This window comes from Sycon ciliatum, chromosome 9 (assembly GCF_964019385.1).
Source record: "Sycon ciliatum chromosome 9, ocSycCili1.1, whole genome shotgun sequence".
Lineage (NCBI taxonomy): Eukaryota > Metazoa > Porifera > Calcarea > Leucosolenida > Sycettidae > Sycon > Sycon ciliatum.
The window spans coordinates 6,875,645-6,887,282 of record NC_088651.1 but is presented as its reverse complement, the minus strand read 5'-3'; the positions used below and the strand labels follow the sequence as shown (position 1 = coordinate 6,887,282).

At 48.1% G+C, this 11,638-nt stretch overlaps 1 protein-coding gene and 1 non-coding gene across 2 annotated transcripts in view; one reads left to right on the top strand and one right to left on the bottom strand.

Moving 5' to 3' along the window:
- The first annotated feature begins 1,648 nt into the window (after positions 1-1,648).
- The window catches only part of LOC135825227 (heat shock protein DDB_G0288861-like), a 19,650-nt gene continuing 9,660 nt past the window's right edge, over positions 1,649-11,638 (top strand). The window contains exons 1-10 of the mRNA XM_065337965.1: positions 1,649-2,167; positions 4,769-4,841; positions 5,819-5,908; positions 6,530-6,591; positions 7,755-7,826; positions 8,228-8,272; positions 8,693-8,782; positions 9,519-9,584; positions 10,493-10,579; positions 11,573-11,638. The exon at positions 11,573-11,638 is cut by the window's right edge and continues 27 nt beyond it. Of these exons, the coding sequence (XP_065194037.1) occupies positions 2,114-2,167; positions 4,769-4,841; positions 5,819-5,908; positions 6,530-6,591; positions 7,755-7,826; positions 8,228-8,272; positions 8,693-8,782; positions 9,519-9,584; positions 10,493-10,579; positions 11,573-11,638 (705 nt within the window). The 5' untranslated portion in view covers positions 1,649-2,113. The remainder of the gene's footprint in view (positions 2,168-4,768; positions 4,842-5,818; positions 5,909-6,529; positions 6,592-7,754; positions 7,827-8,227; positions 8,273-8,692; positions 8,783-9,518; positions 9,585-10,492; positions 10,580-11,572) is intronic.
- On the bottom strand, positions 6,393-6,464 carry Trnad-guc (transfer RNA aspartic acid (anticodon GUC)). The gene has a single exon. It is a non-coding gene; the product is annotated as a tRNA-Asp (tRNA).

Below are 11,638 nucleotides of genomic sequence, written 5' to 3'. Positions count from 1 at the left end.
CCCGGTGATCGATCAGCTAGTGACAGCGTTCTGGTGTTGCCGTAGACGGCATGTCACCTGGCTCGACATTGTCTTCCAGCACTCCAACATCGTTGACACGCCTAGACTAGAGTCTACCCTTGCACTACCGCAGTTCAAATAATTAGTTCAACATCCAACTATCGGATATCATTCTCAGGTGCGCCGGGGGTCTCACGATCCGACTTTCCTAGATCCTCTCCTTCAACATGTTTTATCACATCAATGAATACTATCAGAGAGGCAGACATTGAACGTTGTGATAGCAGACCAATCAGAGAAGGTCCGATTGATGAGGCTCTCTCAACCGTTAGTTGTCTCAACAATAATCACTAGATACAATAGTGATGGTGGGAACAAGATAATATTACGTAACGTCTAAGACTAATACTAATAGGCACTGTATGAGAATAGGGGTGATAATTATCATTATGAAGTGTGAATAGAGATGAAGTGTGAGCGTGTGAGCACTTCAACATAATCATTATAAGCTAGTGTGAACATGGCTATCTAACTAAGCATGGTGAAAAGGGAAATAAAAAGCAAGCGAGTAGAAGAGGTGCCAAAGACTGCGTGATTTAAAAAAAAGTCTCGGCTCCAATCCATGACCACCTGTACGAACTGTTTGTACGCGCGCCAGGTAATCGCCCTCTTGACGGTGCTGGCAGTCCGCTTCAACAATAGCGCTGGGCGCCACATGAACTATTATTAGTCTGCACACACATAGCAGCGCTACTTCACCCCCTAAGCCTGGCTAAGGTCGAATTATTTCACTAGCTAGCCCGTACAGTCATAACAGTTTAGCAATACCACTACGTACTCTTACCACAGTACGAGTAGTGGTATTGCTCTCTTTTGACTCTTACGGACTGACGGCGACGCTGCTACACCCAAATGCGACAGCGGCTCATTTTGCCTTCGCCTTCTCCAGTCCAACCGGTCCCCAATGGCACACCATGGTTTGCCTCCTGTCACCGCCCGCTGTGCAAAATCAATAATTCTAAAACTGAATGTATTAGAAATGGCAGATCTTCGGCTGCGGCTCGTGATTGTTCACACATCCTTGCTGGCCACACAGCTGACACGGACTGATGCCCCACTACATGTAGCTCATCATTCCTACTCCCACACTGGGCCACAGTCCCAACCGGCCGAAGCTAATGATTATGTAGTAATGACAGTTGCCCAAAGCCCCGGCAAAGGCAAAGCCATGCAAAGGGCCAAAGACAAGGACGTCAAGAAAGATGATCGAATGCGGCTGTGATTTGGATCTGCTGCCCCAGCCCACATGCCACGTAGATCTACTACTACCTACTAAGTACTAGTAGTAGTAGTCTGTAGTGTCTGTAGACCTACCGGAAAAGCCATGATCACGAAGTCGAAGGCATGACCACTGGCTCTGCTCTAGCCTCGGCTGGCTGTATCAAGTCTTCAGGAGACTGCTGACAGGACACGGGTTTCTTTCGACGTTCTGGTTTCGTGGAGCGGCAGGTTTACAGGCCGAGCCCATGTCATCCAGGGCGTTGGTTCAGCTGCATCACATGCGCAATATGCTACGCATGTCATTTTGACAGTCTATAGACTTTCTTCTCCTGCCAGAACTGCTCTGTGAAGTCTCAACTAATACTTGGGAAGATCTTGGCCCGATGTAATGGAGCTCGTAGGAAATTTACCTGCTCCTGCTCATAACGTGCAGAGCGGGTGTTGTACCCTATCACTGAATCAGCCAGTCAAGGCAGCCTGTCACTGCTGATGGCGACCATGACTGATCAGTGGATCCAGGTAACCAACGGCAGACCTCGTTGCAGAAATAACCGTGCAAGCATTAATTTTGTTGTTGTTGTTGGCGCTCTTTCGTTGTCCGGGCCTTCGTTCCTCTTGCAATCTGAACTGTTGGTTTCGTGCTTCACCGCACTTGGCGGTTGGACATGAAGAGGTGCTGAGGTCGCACGAAGCTCTACGCTGCTCGTTGATGGGCGGAGTTCGGGGCAGCAGAGAACGACGCGCTATCTGCATGATTGTTCGCTAGCGACGGCTTCGCTGGTGGAGAATACAGAACTACAAAATTGTAGGGGAGGCGAGCAACGATTGAAGAATGAGTTCGCCACAATCCGACTCCTCTGGTATGCTCCTGGAGCACCTGTTCGGGGTAAGACCCACATTCAGTGATTGTTTCTTGTTCCGAACAATGAGCATGGTAAATGGTGTGAGTGTGTACAATGGCGCCGTCGCGAATGAATCGTCCTGGTGGTTTTCTATTTGTGGCGACACACCGTTAGAAACGATTCTAGCGATGCTGGCTAACTGCCCGCTGTGTGCGGTGCGATCACCATTCACGGATTTATTACCCGCTGGGAGTTGGTGCGCGTGCTTCACTAATGTTAGATCCACAGAATCAGGCCTGGGAGATCAGTAAAATGTGATATCCTCAGAATCCGGCCGTACATAAATTATTTCAAAATACACACACTTCAAGTTTTGTTATGTACCTCGCTGTGATCACCTGCTGGCGTTTGCACCATGAACATCTGTGGATGTCTTGTGAAAAAGGGAAAAAAGGCTAGCCAAGTGAAGCCTAAAAAAGACTTACTGTAAACCCGGAATCGTGTGCGCCAGTTTCAGTTCGCGAATTGCGATGACAGACCATTTTGCGCCTGCAAACGTTTGGGATGGGAGTAAAGTAATGATGATTGACCCGAGTTAAGTCTACAGCTTTCTGTCCCCGGGGAAAATTGCAATTCCGCGGCCGCGTTTTTTCCCGCGTTTTTTGCGATTTTTTAAAAGACCGCGTTTTCCACAATTTTCCCGCGTTTTTTGAACTTTTTTGTTACACTACACGTACACAGAGTGCACTGTTCGGTCAGCAACGTCTCATCGTGGCGGCTTTTTACTCAAATATGACGAGTGCTTACACCAGAGAGTTGTAACTGATTGATTTCACTACATACTCACTGAAAATTGCCGCACATCAATATTATTCACCGCATATTTACCGCATATTTACCGCAAATTCACCGCAAATTATGCCATATTATGCCGCGTTTTTCCCCGCGTTTTTTGCGATTTTTTTCCGCAATTTTCCCCGGGGACAGAGCTTTGCGTTGCATGTCCACTTACTTTTGCGATTCCACACCCACCGTGAAAACTGCAAACGTTGCAGGATCGCAATGGTTTCTGGGCTTGCTGTACATGTAGCTATGTGCAGCCCAATAGCTAGCATCCTATCTAGGAAAATAGGAGTGATGGAGACTGACGCTAAGATAATGATTATGAGCGACATTCGAACTAGGAACCTATGATCACTGGGAACTTCAACAAGGAATAGGTGAGCCTGAAATCCGCTGAGGTGCAGTCTTCCGGTCTACAGAGAACGGTTACCTGACGATCCGCCTCGTTTTTGTGAAACTCAGAGTTGCAATATACAAACTGCTCCATTCTGTCAACAGCATATGAAGGCTACTGGATACCGAATACCCCTGACCTATCCTGTACAATCATAGTGTCTCGCTGATCTGGGCGGTCCGCGACCGAACAATGCCAGGGTCCTCGCCAAAGCGACATAGTGGGGCGCTGCGCCCTCCTTCCGGTTTTGACCTCTTTCAAAATGAACGCGCCACCCTTCAGAGTGCAAGCGCCACCTTTTTATAATTAAAAAACAGCATTGTATGAGTCATTGTATCCTATAATCATCATCCAGTACCGCTGAAAACCATACTCACGGCGGATTACAGTGGCCGGTGAATAAATACATGGAATAGTAGTTGGTCGGTTGCTTACTGGTGTCGGCCCAAATGGCGACAGAAAATGGTGGTAAACTCACAACAATTTCGGTCCGATGACCCCCCCCCCCCCTTCACTTTTCTTCTGGCTATAGTCCTGAATGCCCATAATTGTGGAATCTCTGTATCTCTGAATTACATACGCACAGTGCTGCCAACCTTCTGTATTTCCCACATTTGTACGGAAAATCACTCCTTTGACCGCACTGCGGAATTTGAGCAAATGGTACGGAAAGTCGAAGAGGGTCGATCAGCTATATAGAAGCATGCCAGGTTAGCAATGACTGTCCCTGTGCCAAAGCGAGTTTATGCCTTGCTATAACTACATGTAGCACAAAAAACTCACACACATGGTGCCCAGCAGACCGAGGTGCCCATAACTTGGAGGTCCAGATAAGAGACTCGGATATGAGTGTGCTCGTTTCCTTTGTGGCTCCACAGATCCCATATGCGACAGGAGTGGTAACACAGTAACTTTGACTGTGGAATGTACATGTACAGCACACTGGTGTGTGTGTGGATACAGCATAGCATTATGTCATGTTCAAGCTAGGCTGCATCAGATAGTACTACCCACAGGTAGCCCTTGCAGATAATGCTAAAACAAATTGGCAGATTCTGCTTGAAAACCAGTGAAATTGGTAGAATCATACAAACCTTATGGCAGGTACTTCCTTGAATTCTGCTCCATTTCTTTATCCACATACGAAATATCCATGAAACCTACCAGAAAAGTACCAATTTCTGCCAATTTTTTGCCGGCATTATCCACCGGTCTACCCGCAGGCAATGGCTGCTGTGTGCATGGAGTTCAGTCCCCTGCACGTGTACAATCTGATGTTTACATTGCCGTGTTTATGGTGCTGTTGCTGCTGTGTTGGTGGTGCTGTTGCTGCTGCTGCCACCGTCGTCGATGTTGTTGTTTCTTGTATTGCTGCATGTTGTCATTGCTGCTGCTCTCTGGTCTGCAGAGTCTGGAAACAGTGTCACCAAACATCAAGCTACTGGCTGTGGCTGCTAAAAACTATCATCGCTCGTTGACTGGTGAGTTACACTAGTCTTGCTGCTTCTCCTTGCAGTGGCCGTCTGTGTGTATGGGGGGGGGGGGGGGGGGGGTACCGTCAATCCTCTTTCTGCACCTTGTCCTTACCCACTCATACTGAGGTGTGATGAGCCTATACGTGGGATCATTTCTAAGTCCACTCAGAGTTTGAGGATTTCAGGGGGTGGCGGCCATTGGGCGGTTCAATAGCCAATTGAGTCATCTTTTCGATGAATCCTTTTGCGATTGATAGACTCCAGTGAAGAGTGTACATGGACACTCGGTGGGCACTGCAATTGGTAAAAAAAAACATACAGTCTGCTGTCACTAGTGGCACCGACCCTGGAGACTGAAGTAGTGAGGCCAGTGGCTGGTCTGGTGATAGTGGTGGTAGCCTCGCCAACACAGGACTGACTGGAGGTAGTGATGCCAGCGTGCAGCGGACTGGCTGGAGGTGGTGGTGGCAGCATTTGTCCGGGACTGACAGCAGCGGTGGTGCCGGGAGGCAGTAGTGAAGCAGATGCAACATTGCTGGCCCTTCAAGGCTTGTACCACATTCCAGGACCCCTCCCCCTCCCCCCCCCCCCCCCCATCTCTCATTCACACTTGCAAGAAGATACAGAATGTCCATGTAATGTTTGGGAGTGTACACCTAATGTCGTGGACATGGAAATCCGGTCGCACATCTAGCGGCCCCAGGGCACTGGCCATGCAGCCGTGGCCCACGGCTGCATGGCCAGCGCTCTGATGATAAGCGGAACATGCATTATGCGCAGCATGCAGCGCGCTAGTCGCATCGGATCAACATGACTCTGTGCACTGCACGCAGCGTTCTGTACCTGCTGAGGGCACCGGCCCCGGTCAATCGACTGGATTTCAATCACGGTCCGCTACACTATTTGCAAGCCCTGTATGATATGAGTGTAAAGCGATATGCATGATATTCACAGCACTTTGTATTCGTGTCTGTTCTGCTCAGCCGTGACAACCGATGCATCGAAGTTCTTCGGACAACTGTACCTGATTGGTCAGAATGCCAGCGAGCTGCGGAGTGCGTCCTCACAGATCGGTATGCCAACGTTTCGCTTCTGTCTGTCTGTCACGCTGCTGCTACTGCTGTATTGTAACTAAGCCGGCGCAATTGCTGCAAATACGACGCAAACATGAGATTAGGTGTGTCCACTTGCCGCCGGGCTCCACAGTCAATTCAAAAAAAGGATGAGCGAGTCTGGCTCTGGAGAGGTCCCGTGTTTGGTGATTCAAGTTGGTGATTTTATCTTACACGGGGCATTGCGGCTATATTTGAAATTCGAAAAAGGTACCTCAACTGGAGTTCCAACTGCAGAATGTTCTGTTGCAAGTGGAGTCAAACGGCCTGGATTTCCATGGTTTTCCCAATCCAGTGCTTATGGGACAAAACCTGGCTGATGTCCTATTGTGGCTTGCTTTTTTGTCTCTCGAAAGAATGTGGAACGGACATTGCGCAGACAAAAGAATGCCTGTACGTATTAAAGACCCGGAGAAAAGCCAAAAATCTAGGAAAAAGAAATGTCCTCCCCGGCCGGGAATCGAACCCGGGTCTTCCGCGTGACAGGCGGAGATACTTACCACTATACTACCGAGGATTGACTGGGATCATGAATTGAAACGATTGACTAGTTGCCACTGATGTGTTGATTACCGCCCACAGGTACGGCATTGAAGGAAGTGAGCGAGGCGTATCGGCAAGTTGAGCTGCACAGACTTGATAAGGTAGGTGCCTGTTTATTTGTACAGTCAGACCTCGCTTCAATGATCCGGTACTCTTTTATCCGGATTCCTCGCCATCCGGACGAAAACCGTTGGTTACCGATTTACAGCATATGCCATGCATACATACAGTATGTATGTGCGATTATCCAAGTCCCTCGCCTATCCGGATATTGTTGTGGAAAACGGATGTGTGCGGTTAAGCGAGGTCTGACTGTACACTGCCTTACGCTTGTAACTTCAGGTTAGTGTGTGCATGTGATTTTGGGCCCGAACTTAACCGATTCCACTGCCACAGCTATCACATCAAACCGATGTAATAGGTACAGGCAGGTGTGTGGCTGGTGTATAGTCAGCGTAGTCTGGTAACCACATCAGAGAATAACCATCATAGACACTACATGTACTATGTAACATACTCTAATTTCAGAAATTTTCAATGCTCAATATTTTCGGTTTGAGGGCAAAATGCCAGGTTAGGTGAACAGAACATCTAGGTACAGAGAAACAGTTCCCTATTGGATTATGTGTGTTAGTGTTTGTTCGGTGTATTGGAATTTTAGGTATGAAACAGACGCACCGAAAGCACCGAAAATAAGAGTACGCCGAAAATTTGTGAACTGTTACAGTAGTCAAAGAGGTGAAATGGCAGCTATGAGGTTGCCGGTGGCACATAATCACCACACCACGAACCTGCTCTGGCACATTGTCAATTTGTCACCACACCACGAACCTGCTCTTGTACATTGTCACCACACCACGAACCTGCTCCGGCACATTGTCACCACACCACGAACCTGCTCTGACACATAGTCACCACGAACCTGCTCCGGCACATTGTCACCACTCCACGAACCTGCTCTGACACATAGTCACCACGAACCTGCTCTGACACATAGTCACTACTCCACAGATGCTCGAGCTACACCCCTGTAACTATAACAGGTACAAGTACCTATGAAAGGCGGTACCGTTGGTTCAAAACAAATTGAGATGCAGACGGAAGGTCTAGCAAACCTTTCCTAGTTTCTTCTTCCACTCAGAAGTGATAACATGCAGAAGTTTCGTGTTCAATGTACCTGTAATTGATCCTGTATGCATGGTTCTAAGCAAAGCTATGCTGTCACTAGTATATTACCTTGTGTGCTTTCATTACTTGTGCACAGTTGAAGTCGCTGATGAATGACATCATTCTACCGTTGGAGTCACTCAGAGATAGTGAGCGCAAAGCATTGCCGGTGAGTCACTCACTGTCTTGACGCACAGTACTGGGGGGGGGGGGGGGGGGGGCTATAGATGTTTGTGTGAGTGACATCAAGTCACATCATCCTATGTGGCTGTTGCATGGACACTGACTATGGAGTGGCAATCAGGTGTTTCGTCGATGATGTCATTCCATAGGAAACATATCAAAATGATGATGTAATGGCATATTCCCTATATAGCTCCGTACACTGCTGGCCAAACGGTGAAATCCAACCCTTGGCTTCCTGCACATGAAAACAACACTGACTGTATGCGTGCGCGGGTGCATGGGAACCGCATGGCTGTGTGTGTACTTCTTCCTTCACATCGGGACGGTAGACATGGTTTTGTTTTGCTTTGTGTTTTGCGTGGCTCACCACTTCATTTGGTGCAGCTTTTGCAGAGGAACTACAAGGAGGATAGGGACATGCAGATTGGGGTGAGTGTGTATTCATTCCAAACACATCCAATTTCCACAGTGTACACTTGTGTGTGTGTGTGTGTGTGTGTGTGTGTGTGTGTGTGTGTGTGTGTGTGTGTGTGTGTGTGTGTGTGTGTGTGTGTGTGTGTGTGTGTGTGTGTGTGTGTGTGTGTGTGTGTGTGTGTGTGTGTGTGTGTGTGTGTGTGTGTGTGTGTGTGTGTGTGTGTTTTGAGTCTCTCTCAGCAACATGGCAGTGTTTTTATAGAAATTTCAAGTAGAAGATCTAAAACATCTTTCATTGTACATTACAGGTTCCCAGACCTCCAGTTGCAATCATCAGTCTCCTTGCTTGAAAAGTGGAGTTATCCCACTTCTTATGATACTTCACCTCAATCCTTGCCTGCCCGTGTGTGTGTGTGTGTGTGTGTGTGTTTCTAGTTTGTTGAGAAGGCGGAGAATGAACTTATTCGTCATCGCAAGAAGCAACGCAAACAGCCACAGAGTGACTTTGATACGCGTGAAGACCAGGTATGTTAGCAATGATGCTTCCTGCCCATATCTTTCCCCTAAATGGCTCCCATAGCCCCCTCCCCAACCATAGCTATCCCCCAATATGGCTCCCCATAGCTATCCCCACCCCGGCTCCCCACCACCCACCCCACCCCCACCCCACCCCCACAAATGGCTCCCCATAGCTACCCCTGTCTTAATAGCTTGCCATACCTCCCCCTCCTCATCACATTATCCTTGCTCTTTTGCCTCTTGCCTCTCCTTTATGTTAAAAACAGCTCATGAAATTTTGAAAATATGCTTTGCGATCGGCAATCCCACTATTATGTACATCATGGGGGGGGGGGGGGGCAGGGTATGTACGTCATGGAGGGGGGGGGGGGGGGCAGGGTATGTATGTCATGGAGAGGGGGGGGGGGGGGGCAGGGTATGTACGTCATGGAGAGGGGGGGGGGGGGGGCAGGGTATGTACGTCATGGAGAGGGGGGGGGGTTGGGGAGAGCAGAGTATGTCCCTACATAGTAGTTCTCACGGTAAGCAAGCGATTGTTTGGCCTTTACTACTTCACAAATGTTGTGCGTACGCATGGACGTCAATGTTTGCTTTCTTGTTTGCATGTGCACGCGCACGCATACATGCGTGCGTGCGTGTGTGTGCTTGCACGTGTGTGTGTGTGTGTGTGTGTGTGTGTGTGTGTGTGTGCACGTGTGTGTGTGTGTTTCTGTCTGTGCACGCTTGATTCGTATCACTCCAGTTGCAGTCCAACGTACAGGAAGGTATCAATGAACTCAACCAAGTCAAGCAAAGCTTCTTACGCAAGGTCAGAACAGGGAACACCCTCCAGCATTTATTTAATTTTACCCAGACTAAGTATACGCTGATCAATGTGTGCAGACGCCACTGTTGCCCCGGCTAAGTATACGCTGGTTAAGGAATTCCACGCAGTATATTCTGCTAATCTGGTGGAGGCATTGCATTCACACCTTTCCTTAAGGCTGTAGTTGCAGCACTTGCTTGTTTGGCACTAGCACTCTTAGCCGTTTAGCCACTTCCACAGTGCTGCTCAATGAAATCCGATTACCGGTACTGACATGAGTCAAGTGTGTGCCCTGCACCAGTGCGCTGCCCTGTGTCCGCAGGTCTAGGGCTGCACAGCACCAGGGACGCACACGAGCCACACGATCGGATTTCGTTGAACTGCATTGTACAATTTGAAGCGGCTGTGCCACTTTCTGACACTGTGTATCAAGTATCCTGTGAACACGAAAACCATTATAAAGCGTTTGTGCATGTATAAAGATTGTCGGTGCATGAATTGGTATTAGTGCGTTGTTTCAAACTATTGTTCTATTGTGAAGAAAATGACCTAGGAACTACAAGGTACGCTATAATGTCCACTAAAACCACCAGTTACATGATAATCAGGTCATGCGATAACATTGCACGACACTGACCGACTGTAGTTGTAGAACGTCAGTACCGTCGTAGAACCATTCTGTAGAACTGTAGAACCGTTCTGTTCAGTACTGTTGTAGAACGTCAGTACAGTCGGTCAGTGTCATGCAATGTTATCGCATGAGCTGATTATCAAGTCACTGGTGGTTTTAGTGGACATTATAGCGTAACTTGTAGTTCCTTGGTCCTTTTTCTTTTCTATAGATTTATCCTTGGCACTCCACCCGAGTCTATCATTCTATTAAATTTTCTTTTTGTTCATCTTCTGCACAGCTTCTTCTACACGAACGTCGAGTATACTGTGCACTACTGGACTCGTTCTGCGGCTTTGTCAGATCTGATATCATGTACCATACCAATGTAAGATACTAGTGCTGTCCTCTGTTGTGTGTGTGTATGTGCATTATGTGTGTGTGTGTGTGTGTGTGTGTGTGTGTATGTGTGCACGTGCAAATGCGTGTGTTCGTGTGTGTGTGTGTGTGTGTGTGTGTGTGTCGGCCGTTGGGCGGTTCAATAGCCAACTTGAGTCATCTTTCCAAGATTCCTTTTGAGTCTCTCTCTCCTCTTCCGGGGAGACCCACGTGACCATTTTTGGCACCGAGCAAGTACAAGCATGCGTGCGTGTGTGTGTGTGTGGGGGGGGGGGGGGGTGGGGGGGGGTGTATGTATGTGCACGTATAATACGTATGTGTATGCGAGCGTGTGCGCATGTGGGTATGCCTTGAATAAGTATGGAGGCTGGATTTGTCCTTGTTTAATGATAGCTTGCATAGACCTCGGTCCTACCGGTAGGACCTACCGGTAGGACCATCATACACAGACATGCTGCATGGCCTCTGTTCTAACATTGACCTAAAACTTGACCCTAAACTGTTGCTCAGGGGCTAATGAAGGAGTCCACAAATTTTTGACGTGATCGCACAAGGCATAGTACGAAATTCCATGGTAACAGCAAATGGTAACCATGGAAATGGTGTATGGAATTATGCATTCCACTGCCTTGGCAGACTAATAAAAACATTAGTACCTCACCACGATTGATGTGCCATGGTCAAAATTCACTTTGGACAGAGTTGCTAGCGCTCCGACAGGAGTATGTGCGGCCATTTTGACAATTGATAAAATTGCGCGTATGCAATGCACTGGACATAGTCTTGCATTTTGCGCCATTACTTTGCCTGACAAAGACCTCATCTCAACAATTGTTTCAAGAAATTTCTCAACCAAAAGCACTTTTGCAGCGCGATTTCTTGGGTCCTACCGGCATGCAAGCTATCATTAAGAGGCCGGTGTTAGCTAAGGGATGTTCTGCTGTACGTTCTTGTGATGTTCTGTTATATTCCACTGTGATAGGCACCAAGTGTCCTGGGACATCGCATGTCTGAGTGGGGTCTACTTACCAATGATGTCAAAGTGCTG